The 21,428-nt window shown below is 35.3% G+C and overlaps 3 protein-coding genes and 1 long non-coding RNA gene across 7 annotated transcripts; 3 read left to right on the top strand and 1 right to left on the bottom strand.

Moving 5' to 3' along the window:
- The first annotated feature begins 1,095 nt into the window (after positions 1–1,095).
- LOC130828153 (putative disease resistance protein RGA3) lies at positions 1,096–9,824 on the top strand. 3 transcript variants are annotated; one of them, XM_057693995.1, is made up of 5 exons: positions 1,096–1,216; positions 2,211–4,254; positions 5,682–5,823; positions 7,173–9,502; positions 9,615–9,824. In XM_057693995.1, exon 2 carries the CDS (start codon positions 2,218–2,220, stop codon positions 4,246–4,248), a length of 2,031 nt encoding a protein of 676 aa, XP_057549978.1. In that variant the 5' UTR covers positions 1,096–1,216; positions 2,211–2,217; the 3' UTR covers positions 4,249–4,254; positions 5,682–5,823; positions 7,173–9,502; positions 9,615–9,824. The 3 variants fall into 3 exon arrangements, with proteins under 3 accessions (XP_057549978.1, XP_057549959.1, XP_057549968.1); XM_057693976.1 differs by having other exon boundaries at positions 2,211–5,823; XM_057693985.1 differs by lacking the exon at positions 1,096–1,216 and adding an exon at positions 1,276–1,645 and having other exon boundaries at positions 2,211–5,823.
- On the bottom strand, positions 7,014–9,971 carry LOC130811236 (putative disease resistance protein RGA3). The gene has a single exon (XM_057677455.1). It carries the CDS (start codon positions 9,969–9,971, stop codon positions 7,014–7,016), a length of 2,958 nt encoding a protein of 985 aa, XP_057533438.1.
- A 955-nt stretch (positions 9,972–10,926) lies between these two features.
- Positions 10,927–15,149, top strand: LOC130828140 (putative disease resistance protein At3g14460). Of its 2 annotated transcripts, XM_057693966.1 has the most exons (7): positions 10,927–11,161; positions 11,265–11,306; positions 11,378–11,762; positions 11,933–12,096; positions 12,170–12,262; positions 12,380–12,517; positions 12,878–15,149. In XM_057693966.1, the coding sequence occupies exons 2-7, from the start codon at positions 11,286–11,288 to the stop codon at positions 14,651–14,653; spliced, it is 2,577 nt and encodes an 858-aa protein (XP_057549949.1). In that variant the 5' UTR covers positions 10,927–11,161; positions 11,265–11,285; the 3' UTR covers positions 14,654–15,149. The 2 variants fall into 2 exon arrangements, with proteins under 2 accessions (XP_057549949.1, XP_057549941.1); XM_057693958.1 differs by having other exon boundaries at positions 10,928–11,161; positions 11,265–11,762; positions 12,878–15,146.
- A 1,311-nt stretch (positions 15,150–16,460) lies between these two features.
- Positions 16,461–21,328, top strand: LOC130828133 (uncharacterized). The gene is made up of 3 exons (XR_009047325.1): positions 16,461–16,966; positions 17,748–17,820; positions 20,642–21,328. It is a non-coding gene; the product is annotated as an uncharacterized LOC130828133 (long non-coding RNA).
- Positions 21,329–21,428: the final 100 nt, after the last annotated feature.

Below are 21,428 nucleotides of genomic sequence, written 5' to 3'. Positions count from 1 at the left end.
GAAGGAATTTGTACAAGTGGAGAATGTGAACTTTAAGAGATTTCATGACAAGGAAGACATTGAGCAAAATTTTTTGAGTTCTTCCTATACCATAAGCAATACCAACCGCAGCTGCTGTAGTTTACCAATGACGAGCATTATTGTCTCGATAGAAGGCATGCTTGGGATCGTAAAAAACATTTCTGGCTCGCACTATTGAGAATGATCCGAGAATCAAGAATGATTTTGACTACTATTTCCAGGTTTCAGTGTTGGGGGACTTTGACTTGGATAAGGTCTTGAGGTTGGTACTCGAATCTGTATTAAGGCTGGAGAAAGACCTCCAGGAGCAGCCACAGAGAGAGTTTATAAAACTGTGCAAGATGTTCTCATGATTTGTTGCTATTGAGGGTTTGATAAGTTACTATTAAGGTCCACCATCATCAATGACGAACGTGAGTCACAGCTGTACAGAATGTACGATTTTGTTCACCGCTATGCTCAAGATGTCAGTTGCAGCATGTTTTTGTGGGTGGATAAACAATTCATTGATAAATATTACTCTTGGATTGAACATAAGATGTGTTCCCCACAGATGGCTCGTACTTGGTATGTTAAAGCCAGGCATGTATCATTTATCTGTCCAGAGATTCTTCCTTCAATATTGAAGGATATAGAAAATAGCAAGGATATAGTAGTTTACCTCAGCTGCACCATCTTCCGAACCTCAAAAACCTTCACGTCCAGAATTTGGATGGAATTGCATATGTGGGCTTCCATTCCATTGATCCGTTGAAGTCAGAAGATTCATTCTTCCTTTCGTTAGAGATGCTAACATTAGAAGACATGGGGAGCCTTGAAGAATGGAACTTATCATCGCCAATTCCTAGCCTTCGTAATATAAGGTTTATGGATTGTCCCAAGTTGAGAACCTTCCCTTCACTGACCGAGTTTACTTCCTTGGTTAATCTGGAGTTTATCGACTGCACTACCTTATATTCATTGCCCAAGGGAGACATGCCCCCATCACCGCGACAGTTGATCATTGAAGAAAATGCAGAGATAGCGAGAAGATGTGAATGGATTGTTGGTGCTGATTGGAGGAAGATCCGATTTGTTTCTGACATAGTTATTGATGGAAACATTATCAGACGGATAGCTCAATTAGTTTAGTACATACTTTTGATATAAATGAGGTAGAATTCAATAGCTAAAGCTGCTGCAGTGGACTAGTTTGGTAATACTCCTATTTAACTATAGTTATTGTTAATTATTTGGTTCTTTAAATGAAAAATCGTAATTAAATCATGTTTACTTGCCGATATTTTTTCGTTTTCTTAAATAATTAACATCTTAGTCTGCCAGCTCAATCTGTAGGGCATTGTGAAAATACACAAAAGATGTGACTTCAAATTCTATGTTAGGACGAAGCCCGAATACAAAGTGTTATTTTCAAACAAAAGGGTCCTACCTTACTCTATTCTGGCTTTATCTTTGATGGGCATGATGGCATGGGAATCTATCATATTACTAGAAAAAATAATGAGATCAGGCTGTCTACTCTCAACTCCACTCATATTTCTAATTTTTCTTAGGCTGCTGGTCAGTTGTTGGCTTCCTGTTCCATCAGAACACTCCAATCGGCCTGTCAGCTCTGGTTCCACAGGTAGTCCTTGTTAGAGTATATAACATATCTTGGGGCTTCAACCATCAACTTAAGCTTTTGGTTGACTTGGTTCCTTGACATGGTATCAGAAGCCAACGTGACAAGAGGTCACGGGTTCGAATCTCTACCACCTCTCATTTAAAGCGGAATATTCAGCGTCTATGAGCATCCACACTTCTAGCCCAATGGGCTCTCGTGTGAGGGGGCATGTTAGAGTATATAACATATGCTGAGGCCTCAACCATGAGCTTGGTTCCTTGACAGTTCTATTTATATTTTTTCTATTTCTGATTGATTTCTACTCTTCCACTTAAATCTTCCTTTTAATATTTATTTTTGCTAATAATAGTGGGAGGATTTCAAGTTGTTGATGCAAATTGATTATTTCCCTTATTGGACCTGAAAGAAACTTTGAATGAATGATTTATAGTAGAAGCTAATCTTTAGAGTAATTTTGTAAATTACAAGCATAGGGTACACAGAGTTTCAACATCTTTTCTGCTTGTGCTTCAGAAAGCTTCTTCTTTTTCCCCTCATCAATTTGTCTGTCTTCTCTTTCTTTCAGCTTTATTATGGATACAGCACGCAATTCTACCACTGATGAATATAAGATACCTGTGTTTCGTATGGATACATCACACAATTCTACCGCTGATGAACATAAGATACCTGTGTTTCGTATGAAAGGGAGGAAGCTCGATTCTGAAACTCATATAAAAAGTCCCTTGTCTACAAGCAACGTCTTTTACACAGAACCACAAGTAATTCATTGCGATCCTTCGGACTTCAGGTCAGTTGTTCAACATCTAACAGGGTCGTCAGTCGAAGATGCCGACAGAAAAACGGCCCATCTCATATCAGATAAGTACTTTGCATTCACAAGAGCTTATACAGATATGCTCAACTGTACAAGCTACCTAACAAAAGAAATGCTGGACATTGATACTTATAAGTTTGGCCCGACTATTTTGAGCTACCTCACAAAATCGAAGAAATCAGGAAATGTGTCTCAAGAATGTTTAGACTGCTTGGAGTACTGTAATCTATTTCCTAAAGATTACATTCTTGATGGTGATAAAATAGTTCAGTTGGCAGAGGGTCTTATAAAGGAAGAACCCATGGAGGATATTGCTGCTGCTTATCTTAAAGCTCTTTCTGAGCATCAGATATGTATTTCTTTGTTAAGAGAAGATTATGGTATGTGCAAGATTTGGTATAAGATCAAAGGATTTGATATCCCTGAACAAATCCTCGAAAGATCAAAAATCATTCCTCTGAGAGTAATTACTGAGGATAACTGTACAAAAAGTGATCATGTGATTTTGCAGCATTTGCTCACAAAAGATCTTCAAGCTCTTGGAAAATACGCAAGAATGAGGTTGCTTCTACTGTTACAGAATCACAACAGTACTGTTGACAGCATTCCTTATGATTTTTTCTTATCGTTGAAGAATCTGCGCACTCTGGATCTGAGCAAGACAAGAGTATCAGAGCTGCCAAGTTCAATTGGTAGTGTTAAATCCTTGCGTTACTTGGACCTCTCAGAAGCACTCATCAAAAAGTTACCAGAAACCGTAGAGTTTCTCGAAAATTTGCAAACTTTGAAGCTTCAAAATTGTCCTCGCCTTTATGCTTTACCAAAATCTACCAGGAGGCTAACAAGGCTTCGACATCTTGAGTTAGGTACCCTTTGTCGTATCCGTTCCATGCCAGTTGGGATGGGCGCACTTACATGCCTCCGCACTTTATCAGAGCTCATTGCTGGATCGGAGCGTGGAAGTAGCATTGGAGAATTGAAGAACACGAACAACCTTGGTGGTAAATTATGCCTATCAAGGGTTGAAAATGTTGCTATTCTAGATGATGCTAGAGAGGCAAACCTCAGCGAAAAGCGACTACTGAAGCACTTGGAGCTTCGGTGGACTGATGAAAACATACGCCAAGAAAGCATCCGGGTCGATCACAATGTTATGGAGTGTCTACAGCCACACACAAATCTTCAAGACCTGCGGATTATCTGTTTTGGAGGCTCAACATTTCCGGGTTGGATTAGCCACCCATCGTTTGTTCAACTTACGAAGATTACCCTCTTCAAATGTGCAAACAGTCTAATTCTACCATCTCTGGGGCAGCTACCTTTCCTTGAATCTCTAAGCTTAATTGAATTGATTAATGTTAGAATCATCGATGATCACTTTCGGACAGAAAAGCTCAATGCTGATGCTGCAGGTGATGATGGTTTTCAGTTTACTGCATTCCAAGCATTGCAGAAATTAGAAATCAAATCAATGATTAACTTGGAAAAATGGATTGATGTAGAAAGTCAAGACTTTCCATGCCTTGAAAAACTTTCAATCAAGAACTGTCCAAAATTATGTGCACTTTGTGAACTGACAAACTTCGGTGCTCTCGAATATTTGGAATGTAGTAAGTGCACCAAGCTTCCATCATTGCCACAGAGAAAACTACCTGCATCACTTAAAACATTGATCATTGACGATTGTCCTTCGTTTCGCTTAAGTTGTTTCAATGAGAAGCAAACTTTGCTTGAGATTCAGCATAGTCCCATTTTGTTAATATATCAGCTTCAAGAATCAAGATGATGAAGGGTAGGGAAGGTTTCTTCATTCTTGATCCTCCATAGTGAAGTTTTTGCTTTAATGTTCATACTCATGGTAAAGTTATGCTGTACTTGTCATGTGAAAGATGTTGTTTGTTTTGTATTAATAAGATGAAAGGAGAGTTGTATACGTCACTCAAGGATCAAAGTACACCATGGTCCCCATTTGTCCCCATTACTCTTACACTTGTCCTTGGTCTGATTTCTAATCTTGGTGTCTAAGATTTGCTTCACCCAAACACCCACTAACACTTGGTATAATACACTAGTATAGTACCAGTGTACTTGTGTGATTTCCAAACAACCAATCACAAATGTGACATGTCATTTTCTAACTATACTAACTAATATGATTAATTTTTTAATGTTTTGATTACTTGGTGAATCAGGTTATCAATATTCCTAATAATCTCCACTTTGATTTGTGTTCTCCAAGTCACAAAAAGACCACCTTCAAGATTCATCCAACACTCGCAAAACATCTCAAACTAAAAGACATACTCAACAAAACAAAATAAACATGTGCACATTTAATTGATTAATCGATTTACGGTCATCCCGCACTAAAAGTAAAATCACCCTCAAAACTAATATCCTTACAAAAATTACAATCATCCCACCCTAAAAGTTAAACCACCAAAAACGAATACTGCTGCTGCCTACCACTAGAGTAAAGTTGTTTGCAATTAACTGATTAATCGATTTACCAAGTTAATTAAACTCAAAAATCTTGTATACAAAAATTAATAATTTTTTTGTTTCATTATACTTGCTACTGATAGCTAACATTTTTCATACAATATGTCATAGGTACGAATATTTCAAAATAGAAAAAATATATATTTTGAATTAGTCTCACCTCAGAATAAGTACCTCTCCTTAAAATCGGATTTCCCGTCTAGAACAGTAAACCCTTTCATTCCGTCTCAAATTTCTCCGGATTTCCCGAACAAGGTCTCAACATGATAATCTCACTACCGAGCTCCGCAACAAGAATATCAAAGGTTTCGAGCTCCACACGTTTTCGGTCCACATGCCTCATCATTTATAAGCCTCTCCTCTCCTCCTAAACCCAATAATACTTTTATTAATTGCTTGAATAAAACTTTAATGGAGTCCTCCTTTAAAAATCAGAATATGCCTACTGGATTTATTTGTCATGATGTTAAAGGCACTAAATAGATATTTAATTGTGGAGCTACTGATACTATGAGTTTCAATTCATCTGATTTTTTGAGATGTAACACTATCAACAAAACTCATATTCAAACGGCAAATGGAGAACGTGTTAATGTAGAAGGATCTGGACTTATTAGTATCACCGATAATATTCAGATGTCTAATTGTCTTTTTGTGCCTAACCTGAAGAATTGAATTGTATGAGTTCTTATGCACTTAATTGGTTGTATTGTTCAGGATACTAAGATATGAAGGATCATTGGGCATGGTACTGAAGAAGATGGACTGTATTATGTAGATCAAATGTCTCATCAAAGCTGCGCAGCACTTGCTCGTAGATCAGTTGCTAATCAACTCTGGACATGGCATCATCGATTAGGTCATCCTTCTCTTTTGATATTTAGAACGTCTTTTTCCGTCTTTACTTGGTTCAAAACTCAATTTTAATTGTGAGGCTTGTATTTTGGCCAAAAGTCATAAACATAGTTACTCTGCTAGTAGTAGTAGAACTGAGTTCGTTTTGTTCTTATTCACTTTGATGTGCGGAGTCCTGCACCTAAATTTAATAGTCATGGTTTTTATGTTATGTTACCTTCATTGATGATTGTACTAGGATGAGTTGGATTTATTTTCTAAAGGAAAAATCAAAAGTTTATGAAACCTTACAAAATGGTTCAAACACAATTTCAAACCCAAATCCGCATCTTTCGTTCAAATAATGGTGGGGAATATAAAAACCTCAATATGCAAGCCTTTGTATCTAACCATGGTCTTATTCACCAAACTACTTGCCGCGGTACTTCCCAATAACATGGTATCAGAGCCGATGGTTCGATCAAAAATTAATGGTAGGTTCGAAAAGAATGGCATTCCTACCCTAATTGATTACTCTCACATGCGAACTTGACGGGGGTTCGCATGTGAAGGGGTGTTCGGATGACTTATCCCACATCTACAAATTGAAAATGGTGTGCACGCTTTATAAGCTGTTGGAGTCTGGAGACCTTCTTCCCTTTGCCAGGGATGGTATATATCTCCTTGGTTTATGAAGTGTGTGCACCGCGTGTCTCCCCGTTAACGTGCTAGCATTCACGATAAGTCCAGCCTAATTTAACAGCATTGTGCAGCGAAAGTAGAAATTCAATTTAACAATGTAGGGCCATTGCTAAAAGTAGAAATTTAGCAAAGTCAAGGAACAAACCATGATAGATTGCCTAGTAAAATCAATGGGATAAAGAGAGTTTTGAGTAATAACATGGCCAAAAGTGGTGAAGTTTTGTTTTATCTGTGCATCCTTAAAGAAGTTGCTGTCATCTTAATATTACTACTTGAACCTGTATAATGATGGTAAGCTTTGAAGTTAAATATAAACCTGAAATTCAGGTAATAAGAGATATTTTAAGGAAATTATTCAGTAGTTATGGGAATAAATGAAGAGTAGATAGATTAATAAAAACTTGAGAAAACATCACTCAAAACATTGAAACTCTACATAGATATTAGTCTAACCAGACTAAGTAGCGCTATATATTATAAGAAATGCTTAATCAACCCCTTATACAAATAGATTTAAACAGTTGTTATCTGCTCAAAATCAATTAATACATTAGGAACAAATTTAATCTTTTCCCAGTCTCCACCTTGTTGCAGTAAGCAACGTTGCTTCAATAGATCACTTCTAACAATAATAAACGTTTTCAATGATAATGGTAAACCTTCTTCTGGCAGAGCCTGCAATGCAGGGCAGTAGCTTATTTCTAAGCTCTCCAAGGAAGCAAGTAAGTTTAATGAAGGAAGGGAAATCAGATCTGGACAATCTGTAATGTTAATCTTTTGGAGGCAAGGCATTTGAGTCGCTTGCAATCCATCCCATTTCTTGAGGTTCGACATGTCTTGGAGACTCAGCAACTCCAGTGATGGAAATCCTGCTGCCTCACCTGTTCCTAAAAATTTGTTGTCAATGCATTCAACAGAATGCAGTTCCTCAATATGAAGAGCTCTGAGGTGCTTAAGTTGCCCCAGTTCTGGCAAGGTGTTACACTGGTCACATCTTAGCAAACAAATGCTAGTCAAGCTATTCTCTGGACTACTGAGCCAACTTGGAAATCGCGCACCATCATATCCTGTTATTTCTAACTCTTCTAAATTTTCATGGGGTTCCAGGGCACTGAGAATCTCTTCACTTTCTGATAGCTTGTCCGAGTATCTGTTCCATTCGAGCTCCACCTTTTTAAGGAATTGCTTGCTTTTCAGCATTGCTTCTTTGGCTTCTTCTTCATCCTTGACATTTTCAAGATTTGTGAGACAAATTGATCCTTGGAGGTACTTCATGTTCTTCAATTCTGTTACACGATACCCATCTTTTCTACCAACAATGAATGCAGGAAGAGTGCGAAGATTAATTAGCTTCCCAATGTTAGGTGGCATAGAGCTTAGGCCCTTGATATCAACATCAAGGTGTAGTAGATGAGTCAATTTCTGTATAGATTTTGGTAATTGAAGAAGCTGATAACATTGATCAGCTCTGAGGAAGTGTAACATATGAAGATCTGTGATGGATGCAGGAAATTCTTCAATATTTGTTTTGGACACATCAAGGAGTCGAAGATGTTTCAGTTTTCCCACTGATTCAGGCAGCTCACTGATATCTGTTCCTCTCAGATTGAGAACTCGCAAGAATTTTAATTTAAGAAAAAGGGTGTAACTAACTTGGCCAATACTTATGTGCTCACGTAGGGAAAGGATTGTCCTAAGGCCCTCTGAATATCTTTCTATGTCTTTCCATATTTTTGTTGGAATGCTCGGACAAAGCAAAGACATATGTCTAGAATTTCTATATCGAGTGGCAATATCTGCAGAAGTCAGCTTCTCACTAGCAGAATTTGAACTAGAACTAGAACTTGAACCACCCAGCAAACAAGCACCAATAAATTTATCATCTAGTTGAACATACATGCCAGAGCCTGTAAATTGGGCATAACGATGAACAAATTCATGTATTCTGTAGACTTGTGGCTCTTGCTCAAATGGGTCACATGTTTGAAGGATAGATTGAGACAATACTTCATCAAAGTAATAACTTCCAAGCTCTTCTATGACTGAATACTCCGAGCAATCTGAATATTGGAACCTAGAAACTTGACGTTTAATATAACCCTCTGCCAACCATAACTGGACCAAATCATCCTTCTTATAGTCATACTTTTCTGGGAAAAGCGAAAAGTAAGGGAAGCAATTTTTCAGAAAGAAAGGAAGATCAGAATAACTCAGCCTGAAGACTGGGAATATCAATTCTCTGAATTCTGGCATGGTCCACAAGTCTTCAGACAGGCTAATAATAGGCCATCTATTGTCATCTTGTTTCAGGGAGATGCGCTGCCCAAGAATATTTGCTACCAAAGGCAATCCTTTGCAAAATTCTTCTGCTGTCTGAACTGCAATTACCTCTGACATACTCCTTCCACATCGCATTCGTTTGTTGACAGAAGCTAGAACTGCTTTTTGCTGTAATATGATCCCACAATCTTCATCAGACATCGGTTGCAAGTAGTAGGGAGCAGTAAAAATACTGCTCAAAGAAGCAACTGTAGTGGCAATTTTTGGGTTGCGAGTAGTAATGAGGATACCAAACACACAAGAAGCATTAAGGAGGATAGAGTGAAAATCTTCCCAATCTTGAGGGTTCACGAAATTGCACAAGTCATCCAGCACAATTAGGACCCTTTTATCCTTGCACAAACCCTGAAACAGCTTTGCGTATTTCTGCGTTGAGAATGGGAGAGAGGAAATGCATCCATTGACTTTTAAGGTTTTCTCAAGATCCAAGTCTAAGATCATTGAAGACAAAATCTTTCTGACATCAAAGTCCTCTGATACAGAAGCCCAAAATTTATAGTGAAAATGATTTTGGACTCTTGAATCGTTCTTAACCACTTGAGCTAATGTTGTTTTTCCCACCCCAAACATTCCTGTGATCAGAACCGCACTGCTTCGTGGATGCAAAAGCAGTTGGATAATGCTCTCTTTCTCTCGTTTTCTTCGGAAGCTTCGATCATCTGGTACATTCATTGGCTCTTTGTCCACAAAGATGTGTTTGTCATCGGTGTTCTGTTCAGTTTCTTTAGTAAACTGATCTGATGCATTTATCAAGTGTATCAAATTTCTTCGCAGGTCTCGAATTTTTGAAGACAGACCCCATTTTGTCCAGTACGACGAAAAGAATCCAGCATCCTCCTTCATAAGAATCTCAAACTTGATGAATTCCGTGAAATCTTCAGTCTCATAACAAGCTCTCCTAATATCAGCCACCCAGTCTCGGTGCAACTTGCTGGAAATCAGGTCCCATCCATCAATCTTGTCAAGCATGGATTGAGCTTTTACGTAAGTAGTCTCAAGTTTTTTTAGCTCTTCCTCTACATCAGAAAAATATGCAAGATCAATTGTGTCAGCTGCTGAAGCTTTGATCTTGTCTACTAACTCTTGCAATAATGATGACACAATAAACCCAGAAACAAATTCTAAGGCCATTTTTGCATAGATTTTGAGGATGAGAGATGATCGTGTCAGATTTTGATTTTTGATGGAAATGGGAACTCTATTGGCTTTTGGTGGAATAAGTGGAGGAAACAGGTATGAATTTTCATATTAGTATTTCAAAGCTTTTCTCTCTCCTAAAAGTTTATCTTTCAACTTAATTTTATTAACAATAATCTCTTTTTAAAGGTCATCATCCACTCTTTTTTACTTTTTTTCTACCCCATCATAATTTTTCTCCCTTAATTTATCTAACATTTATTTTTATTTTTTTATAATAATATTTTCATGTACAAAGTTGATATATTTTTTGTTTGATTAAAATAGATCTACTTTTTTATTAATTAAAAAAATTATTCTTTTTTTTGGATTTTTGAAATGATTATTTTGGTATTTTTTTAACAAAAGAAGTAAAAAAATAAGAAGAAAATATGCAAATATAAAATTATGTCAAAAAATATCAATATATCTCATTTTATGGATCTCGAAAAAATATGACCGTTGTTATAATTGTTTTTTTGAAAAAATTAATTAAATATGAAAATAGCTGTTAATTAAAAAAAACACGTATTTTTTTCCAGCCAATCAAAACGCGGCAAGTGACAGCAGGAGCACACACGTGTCAGTGGCAGCAAGCTGCTACTTTTCTGCGCCCAATCAGCGACACGCGGCGAATTTTTTTTTAAAAAAAAAAGGTTACCGTTTACATGAACACCCAATATTAGGTCACTTGTTGACATCCACATACTTCAAATATTTTGTCTTATTCTCCCCGGAACAAAATAACAATTCAATAAATCAATATTTTGTACTTGCTGCAAAACCAATGGAGTATTAAGTTTACCTACCTAACATTATAAAAGTTAATTATGAAAAATACTGGTTTCCCATTATAAACACCCTTGCTTGCCTTTCTTTATTTCTCTTGGGACAATTTTTTAATGATTAATTGGGGTGGGTGGGTGGGTGAAGTCCAATTATAGATCTCTACTTTTAAAAATAAGACTTGTTGACTTTTTGATTCACATGATCCTTGCAAAATGCGTTGAAACTGACAATGGAACATTTTGAGGATTGAAACTCAATCCCTATTTTCTGCGAAACAAGTTTGACAACTTACAAAGGGATCAGCAGTGATCAAAAGACTGGGCACAGAAGAAGTTTGTTTGAGGTCTGCGATTGAGGTAAGTAATCAGACAAAATCCTTTGATTGTGAAGAAAGTATGAATCACAAGTCTGTATTCATGGTTTTTTTTTTTTTTTTTTTTTTTTTTTTGTTTATTTCAGACTACCGCTTCTTTATGGACAATGCAAATAGGATGGACTCAGGTGCAGGACTGAAGGAGACTTTCAAATTATGTTTCGAAGGTCAAATTCCTAATGTACTATTTACTTATCAGAAATTGTTGGGTGAGCAAGGGATTCTAAAAGTAGTATTGAGAGATGATTCTGGAGGCATTGTAGAAGATGGTCCATTAGCGTTCATGAAAGTCAAGCTTGCTGTTCTTCGTTCAGATCTGACTAGTGATGGATTAGCTAGTGATGGATTAAATCAATACATTTTACATCCAAGGAGTGGCAGACGGCCTCTTCTAGCTGGAAAAAGTGAATTATGTCTTTTTAAAGGAGTTGCTTATATAGATGATGTCGAGATCACTGATAACTCATGTTGGATTAGATCTAACAAGTTCAGATTAGGGGCTACAGTTGAGAAATCCCTTTACCCAGGAGTGACTGTTAGGGGAGCAATAAGTGAAGCTTTTACAGTTAAAGATAGAAGTTTAGGTAAGTTTTGCTCATCTTACACGTTTTGTTTTCTTTTCCTCCGATCGGACTTGAGCCAATCAAATTTACACAACCGTACCTTTATAATGACTAAGAGGTTGTTCCTTTGTTATAATTTGAAATCAAAAAATTATAAATATGCAATATTTAATTATATTACGTGCTAACAGCTTATAGTAAGAAAGAGAATCCAGCTCTAGATGACGAGGTATGGCGCTTGAAGGGAATTTCAAAAGGTGGAAAATTACATCTGAAGCTTAGCTCTATAGGTATCCTCTCTGTGGGCGATCTTCTACAGTATCATAATAAAGAAGGAAAGCTACCTCTTACTGAAGTGAGATTAATATAATGTCACCATGTTGATCATTTCTTTTCATTTCACTATAACGAGAAAATCTGTTGTGCAGATTCTTCATGTTTCACACTCAAAGATAAATAAATTAATTCAACAAGCAAGCAGAGCATCATACATCAAGAAAACTGATATCTTTATAAGTAGGGTACGTCAACTAATATGTCTGTACAATTGTACATTACAACTGTAAAAGAGTGCTAGTATTCTTTGGACATAATGATTCCTTGGATGTGGAATTTACTCCCTTGCATTTATTTGGCAGGTACAAGATGAAATGTTTTGCCCATTTTACAAAACGGATTCAAGCACTCTTGTCCAAGAGTATGAAAACGTCTTTGATATAGTTACGGGAACATGCATTATTGAGAAATCCGAATGTGATATCCTTACTACTCTTGGGGTACATTCACTCTTGCATATCCATAATGATCATATAATTGTACAACAATAACATGTAGTTATTCCAACACTAAGTGGCTTTTGCCTAGGCAAGGTTTCAAGACTTAGACTTAAACAACCTTGTTTGTATGATAATAAAGAGGTTATTTAGATTAACCCATGATTGCAGCCCTTACATAATGCATAATTATGCGCGGGTGATTGTAATGAGTTAGGTCATTAATATATTTTTTGGATGTGGAATTGCTGCCTTTATATTCATTTAGCAGCTTACATAAATGATAGCAATAATCCATTTGCACTAACACTTTCCAAACCGTTTATCTTTATTAACTAGTTTTTTTCGTCCCCAAATTTGTAGGAAAATGATGAAATGTGTCGTCAACCTCAAAACCCAGATGAACTGTGTGTTCAGTCTCAGAAGCTATTAAATGTTTTCAGTCCAAATATCTCTCAGGAGTGTTTAGACTGCTTGGTGGTATATTGTAGTCTCTTCCCTAAAGATTATGTGATTGATGGTGATACCTTGATCCAGTTATGGATGGCAGAGGATCTAATCAAAGAAGAACCTATGGAGGATATTGCTGCAGCTTATCTCAAAGCTCTCTGTGAGAACAAAAAATGCATATCCTTGCTGAGTGAAGATTGTGGTACGTGCAAGATATGGTACAAAATAAATGGATTTGAACTTGCAGAACAAGAGCTACAAAGGTCAAAAATCAATCCAGTAAGAGTAATTTCTGAATATGCCCGTGCAAAAGCAGAGCATGTTCATGTAATTTTGCAGCGTCTATTCTCGAAAGATCTGAAGGTGCTTGCATCATTTACAAACATGAGGTCGCTTCTGCTATTGCAGAATCACAAGGCTAACGTTGAGCGAATTCCTTCTGATTTTTTCATATCATTGAGAGATTTGCGTGCTCTTGATCTGAGCAGGATGAAAGTATCAGAGATACCAAGTTCTATAGGTAATGCTAAATCTCTGCGTTATCTTGACCTCTCTGAAACACTTATTAAAAAGCTGCCTGAAACCATAGAGTTCCTTGAAAATTTGCAAACTATGAAGCTTATAAATTGTCCTAGCCTAGTATCCTTGCCGAAATGCATGAAGAGGCTAACAAGACTTCGTCATCTGGATTTCGGTAATCATCACCGTATCCACTCCATGCCAGATGGGATGGGGTCACTTCTAAAACTCCGCACCTTGTCAGAGTTCATTGTTGGCGGAGAAGGATCCGGCATCGGAGAACTGGAGAAAATGAATCATCTCAATGGTAAATTACGCCTCTCTAGACTTGAAAATGTTGCTAGCTTTAATGAGGCTCTCAAGGCTAGGCTCAATGATAAACAACAATTGAAGAGCTTAGAGCTTCGATGGACTGATAAAGACACACGCCAAGAAAGCATCAATATTATCGATGATGTTGCGGACTATCTACAGCCACACAAGAACCTCCACGACCTAAGGATTCTTTTTTACGGAGGTTCAAAATTTCCGTGTTGGATTAGCAGCCACTTCTTTGTTAAACTCACAAAAATTACTCTCTTCAAATGTGCAAACTGTTTGTGCCTACCGTCTCTGGGACAACTTCCTTCACTTGAATCGCTTATCTTGATTGAATTGAGTAGTGTAAGGTTTATTGCTGGACGTTTTCTCAGGGATGAGGCATTGGCAACAGCAGCTACCACTTCCACCGTTGCATTTCCAAAGTTGCAGCAATTACAGATCAAATCGATGCTAAACCTATTATGTTGGATTAGTGTAAAAAACGGTGATTTCCCTCGTCTTAGAAAGCTGTCTATCAAGGATTGTCCAAAATTAGCTGCTGTTTGTAGAATCGGAAGCATGGCTTCTCTAGAACATTTGGAGCTAAATAAGTGCACCAAGCTTGCAGTATTTCGAAAGGTAGAATGGCTTACTTCACTTAAAACATTGATCATAGAGAATTGTCCCTCTTTTATATTATGTAGTTCTCTAGACGGGAAGGATGATTGGGTTAAAATTCAGCATAGTCCCAATTCGTTGATTTATCAACGCAAAGAGGAGGATGAACAGGGAGAGATTCTAGACCCTACAAAACAGAGAGGTTCTTCTTCAATGGCCAGTTCTGACATGCTAGAGTTTCCCTCACAATGATTGAAATTAGTAACTTGTGATGTCCATTTTAAGTTCCATTAGGATTATTCATTATGTACACTTGTGTCCATTTCTATGAACATACAAGATGGAAGAGTATGTCATTTAAAGGAGTAGAAGTGTTTTACTAGAAAAAATATGTATATTATTTATGATTTTAGTTTCTAAATACCAATTCTAAATATGTGCTCCATATTATTTGTGTTGAACACGAGCAAATTGAACAAAATAAAAAGAGAACGTTGAGAGGTTGACGACCCATTGATCTCGCGTTCGACGGGTCATCAAGCCGATGGAATTTTGCTTTAAATTAAAGGAGTAGAACTGTAGAAGTATTTTTAAGAAGACAAATGTCGAGGGCTTGACGACTTGTTGACCTTAATTCAGACGGGTGATCAAGCTCCGGGTTGATGTTCTTCGGTCTTTGCAGTTTTGTTGAATCACTAAACAGGAAAAGTTGCTTGTTCATTAGGGTTATTGTAAGACACTTACATTTTTAGGATTTTGGCTAATTTTCAATACAAAGTTTGGAACTCAAAACCTAAATTAACCTTCAACTACTCTTGTAGTTATTTTTGAATTAAAATGTATGTTGCGGGAAAGGGAGAATTAGGTAAGATTCGATCCCAAGATATTGTTTGGGAAAGGCGGTACTTGCTCTAACCAAGATAAGATCCGATTCTCAACTACTCTTGTAATTATAGTTATGAGAGAACGTTTTAGTGAAACGACTTTAAAACAAGTAGTTTATATTCAGTTTTCTTTTTAATTCGTATTAATTTGACTATTTAATCTATATATGAAGTGCTTCATGTAACATACAATAATTTGTGATGAATCTTAACATCAGAAAAACAACCCTTTCTAATTTTATTTAATACACCGGTAACTGCCTAATTGGTATTGGTACAAAACTAAGACCTATTTAGTTCATCAAATTTTTTTTGATTCAACTAATTTTACTTATTGTGATTCATTTTTACAGAGAAAAACTGTTTTTTGCTTATTGTAACTAATTTTTACTGATTTAAACTGATTTTTACTAATTGAAACTGATTATTAATTGTAAACTATAACGAAGTTTCATTAATTAAATTTAATTTTCCAATTAAAATTACTTTTACTAATTATAATTCATTTTTACTTATTATGATTATGATTAATTTTGGACAAATTCTTGTGAGAGACTATCTCTAATTTGGCCAACTTATTATATATTTTTAAAAAATTGTAAGTAGGCATTAAGAATGATGTAAGTAGACATTTAAGATATTAAAAGTAGGTACTAAGGAATGGTAAGTAAGTATTAAGTATAATGTAAATAGGCTTTAAGAATACGGTAAGTAGGTATTCATCTTTAATGGGTTGGGTTTGAGATATGTCTCTCAAAGAGACTACCTGTCTCTCAAGAGACTAGCTGTCAATTTTGTCCGATTTTTTTACTAATTAGAACTTTATTTTTAAAATAATTTTTATAGGCGAACCAACCTGGCCTATATTTATGTTTAGCAATTGGCTGTTGGCTTGTTTGACCAACTGAAAATGTTGGCTATTTTTATTGGCTCTAAGCTAGCTGAAAAAACCAACTGATTATGGAGATGCTTGGTAATTTAAATATTGACACGTGACTATTTATTAGAGAAAAGTAAGTCAATAAGCCAAAAGCTAACTAAGATAGCTTTTTATTTTAATTAAAAAATCAAACTTTTCAGCTGATTTGAAAGTCATTTAGCAAATACTTTTTTTTAAGCCAAAAACAATGTAAAGGCAAGTACAAAAAACACCCACTATACCCGTCCATCAACATTCCTAATTCCATCTCCCTTCTCCCTTCTCCCTTCTCCCTTCTCCATATCCTTGTTATTCTTTCTCACATATCTTTGCCGTGAAAAATGGAGTTATCCTCCATTTTCACACTTTCCACCACCACACATTTCACTCACTTCTTCCCACCTCTCATTTTTTTCTCGTCGTCGGCGATTCTCAACCTCGTTTCGTTCAATCCTCCCACAATTCTTCTTCCGAACCTCATTCCACTTCTTCTTCTACTATTCCTCCTCATTACCCAACCAACTCCGCCGCCCTAAAACCAGTGCTCCCTTAAAGAAACAAAAGGAAACCCACCCAAATCATATAAATATGATATGTTAAACGCGATTACGCGATGCTTATCTTCCACTGCTTTCGCGCGAAATTCTCTTGCTAACTTATCGAATTAGCGTCGATCACGGAACACCGTACCACCAGCGCCGCCATTAAGTATCTGCCACCGTCGCCGCTCGCCACCGTCATTGTCTGACAGTTGATTTCAAGGTTATTTTTTCTTTCAATTTTGATTTTGAATTTAATGTTGATTTCTTGATGTTGTTTATGAATGAAAATCATTACTATTAAATACATAATTCATCACCAATCCCCATAAATAATTTTAGAATTGAATTGAATTGTAAAAAAAAAAAATCTAAAATTGAAATCTATTTTTGTAGAATTAGTAAACTCTCGATGATACGGCTACTGGTTAACGAATTATGGTGTCCTAATATAATAGTTGACTTTTCTTTAATGTTCAAATTCTAATTGCAAGTACATATAGAAACCTACTGTTAAGTTTTTTATAATTTGACTTTGATTGAAGATTTCAACTTTTGTAAGCATATCAAAACAACTATTAGTAGTAAAGAAAACGAACATAAGGATCATATAACTTCGCCCCTACTACAAGGAAATTTGAGTCAATTTATTTTACTAAATACTTAAAATCAAGCCGGAAGAAACAAAAATATGACTGGATTTTTGTCACTTAACTATTTAATGTTATGAATGAAGATTAGATTTTAACTATATGAATTTAAAGTCTAGGATATTTATACTCTTCCAATTTGCACATGAACATCAATTATTACTCGTTATTTATAAACTATGGATTAAAAGTGTAATTAAAGACAATCTATATTAATTTCAAAATCTCCTTATATAAATTAACTAATCAAATAAATACCCTATTCGATTATTTTACCAATTTGATTTAATTAAGTGATATATATACATATATATATATATATATATATATAATTACTTTTTCCATGCGTTTCAGCATAATGAAGAAAGTGCGTGGACAAATGAGATCTATATCGAGAGCCACATTTCCGAAATGGACAGCAGTAAAGGTACACAATGCAACACTATTCGATTTTATGGGTTTTTAAGCTTTTTTTGGACTTTCGCGCATAAAGTACCTCAAAACTTGGTTTGTTTGCACGAAACTTGGCACACAACACTATTTGGTATATATTATTGTGTTGAAGTGGTTAGAATTGTAAGTCATAGTCATATGCTAGAAATTACTTGTTAAGTTGCGATTTTAAGGGTTTTTAAGCGTTTTTGGCACTTTTGCGCATAAAGTAGCTCAAACTTGGTTTGTTTTGCACGAAACTTGGCACACAACAGTATTTAGTATATATTATTGTGTTGAAGTGGTTAGAATTGTAAGTCATAGTCATATGCTAGAAATTACGTGTTAAGTTGCGATTTTAAGGATTTTTAAGCGTTTTTGACACTTTATACGACATTCCAAGGAAAACACGCCCTTTGAGAAATGAAGAAATGCGCGAATTAAAAGACAAGATTGCCGCGTATCTTGCTAATTTTTGTCCTTGGTAAATTGTAATTAGTTTAGATTTTTTAGGACTTTAATGTACGTACATATTATTGTATTATATATATACGATCGAGAGTTTATTATTACAAAGAGATTATTGGTGATTATTTGTGATTATCATTGGATTATTGGATTAATCATTGTTTATTATATTGTACATTATTATAGGATTATTTTTAGTATTAAACGAAAAAAGAAAAAAAAAATATATATATGCTGCGGTTTTTTGTTTGACCGCAGTATATAGTTTTCTACTATATGCTGCGGTTTTCTTGTTGCCCGCAGCATTTGGTGCCCTTTTCTGCTGCGGTTTTAAACCGCAGCATTTAAAATAGGTCATCTGCTGCTATCACTAATGCTTGGGGCCAAAACCGCAGCATATTATGGCCAAAAAACCGCAGCAAATGAGGTTTTTTCCACTAGTGGTGAATAGCTTGGAGGCAATCCCAAGCCCGATCAAAGATCAGATTGCTCTTCTTGGTGCGATTCGCTACCCTTTAATGATCCTTAAGAAGCTAGAATATCGTCATCAAATAGTCATCATGAATGAGTTAACCCTACCCCTTCTTTATCATTGATTGTTAGCCGTTATTTCTTTTGCATACCCTCTTTGTTATCGTTTCCAACAAACCCCTTTCATATCCGACTAATACGCAAAGAAAGTTGCATACCCTTACTCCTTGTGTTCGACCCATACGTGCTACAACACCGTGCACTTGCGATAACTCACATGTTGAGATAAATTTGTGTGAACAGTTTAATTATATGTTTGTGTGTTCATGCTAATTATTAAAATATATTAAATCACGTAAAGTGAAACACGGGAAAAATGAAACTCTTATATTTATTGTGATCCAAGTATAAGGGTGATGAACAAGTTGCCTTGTTTGATTAGTATAGCTGCCGCTGATTTTTATTTTCTAATACTCAATACAATTTCTGGTCTTCCTTCTACTTTTTGTGATCCAAGTAGAAGGGGTGTGCATACTAGGGTTACCTGAAACTACTCTGCTAGCCTTGAATTATATTAGGGTGACGACCTCTTGATAAAGTGATATAGGGGTAAAGCCTCGGCCTACTGATGTTCTCGTGAATTTATATATGTTTGTCATTATTAAATATCAAATTAATTAATTGGTTTATGTGATTTTATATGGTTTATACAAATTGATTTTTAACTCAACTATATATTATTTTCTCAAATTATTTTCAAACTTAATTGTTATTACCGGATAGAGTTGAAATTACTCAATTTCTTGGTTTTGGGAGTTTTTCCCTTGTCTTGTTGCATTCTTATTTTTGGGTTCGTGGAGTGAGGTTTACCTATTAGTTTTATTAGAGTTATGTCTCAGTTTAAATTTTACTTTAAGTTGTTTAAGTTTTATATAGACATAGATTGAGTTTAAATCTTTAATGAGTTGTAAGACTTTTTTAGTCGGTTTAATTTTATTAAGCTATTTTAGAGTTGTTTAACCTTACATTTATTTTCTAAAAAATAGATGTGGCGGTATAGGTTTTGATTCATCTTTTTCTTTAAAAGTGTTTTTAAAAATTAGATCTAATTATAGGAGTGTTACAAGAATGGATATTTCATAAATCTCAAATGTTTGAAAAGATACCTTTGGAGAGATGTCGAAAATGAAATGTTTTGCCTGCACTTAGAGGACTTCAAAACCTCAAGAACGAATAGTAAGATGATTAAAGTACTATCTCTTCAAATAAGTAATGCATTAGAATGAGTTTTGTGAAGAAAAGTAAGATGATTGAAGTAGATAAACATGTTTATTAAACAATGAGTTTTGTGAAGAAAAGTAAGATGATTGAAGTAGATAAACATGTTTATTAAACTTGTTAGCTCGTATTTAGGGTAGGGTGGGAGGGGCATGTGCCTAGGGCTCCAACATGAAAATTATGAATTCCATTTTATATATGAAAAATAAGTTTTGGTAGATACACGTACACACGATTGTGATGGATTTTACGTTTAAAAAGGCTAATTTAGACTGTTCTAATTGTTCGATCAATATATATTTTTGTTACCAAGGGTCTCGTGTAGGTGAAAAGGTGCACATAACGACGTTAGAAAGTGGATGTTGTTTTTATATTAAAGCTCAATAAGTTTGCCCTATGCCACCAAAAGCTTAGAAACGACCCTGCAACTTATAAAGAGATTTTCTTATCAAAATGATACTAACTTTTCATTACCATTCTGATCATTATACTAATTTTCCATATCTATCGTAACACCCCTTTCCTCCGCCACTGCGATAAATAACGTTGGGTTTCAAGTCTTATTGTTAACAGTTTTTGCATTTTGCTCACTTTTTCAGAAAAGTAGAAGAAAGTCGATTGAGAGAAGATATTATTATGCGTATCTACGCTTCTAAAACTTATTAGCAAAAGTTAGCGTATATTCATCACCTACGGTTGGGAGATTTCAAGTCAACATGACAAACAAATGGTGAAATAGACTCAAAAGACTGGCGAAAAACATCATCTCGATCTTCATCAGATATATGGAAGCTCCTTTTAAAAACTTGGATGTAATTAGGTTTAATGTTCATGCTATTTTAGACTGTAAACTACAACTAGCTTACACTTTTCTTCCCTATCTCCTTCCCTTGCTTCTCCAAGGGAATATTTTGCATGTTAGACGACTGAAAAACTACTGCAAGTGATGTGTTAAAAGTTCAAACCATGTTCTGAGGTACACAAACATACAAAGCCCCCAAATCAAAAATAGAAAAAAATCATATTGTAATAACTTACTAATAAGGTAGAGTAGTTAGGTACAGTTTTAGTTAGTATATCAAATCATCAATGGTCATAAGGTCATACGATCAAATCTTATCGATTATAATTTTTTTCTTCTTTTTTTTAATCTATTTTTAAAGTAGTCATTTTAACTCCAAACATATTTTGTTTTATCATTTACTTTTCATTCATTCATTAAACATCAACAATCATTAAAAATAATTAAGATTTTAGTTCTTAATTTTCAATTCTTTAAACTTTTATTTTCTATTAACCCATTACTTATTTTCTCTTTCTTCTTAACATTAAAGACGAAAAATTTAATTTTTGACAAATTAATTTAACTTATTAATTAGTATAAAA

The sequence above is a fragment of the Amaranthus tricolor genome, chromosome 1 (assembly GCF_026212465.1).
Source record: "Amaranthus tricolor cultivar Red isolate AtriRed21 chromosome 1, ASM2621246v1, whole genome shotgun sequence".
NCBI classification, from domain to species: Eukaryota; Viridiplantae; Streptophyta; class Magnoliopsida; order Caryophyllales; family Amaranthaceae; genus Amaranthus; species Amaranthus tricolor.
This window is presented reverse-complemented; position numbering and strand designations above follow the sequence as displayed.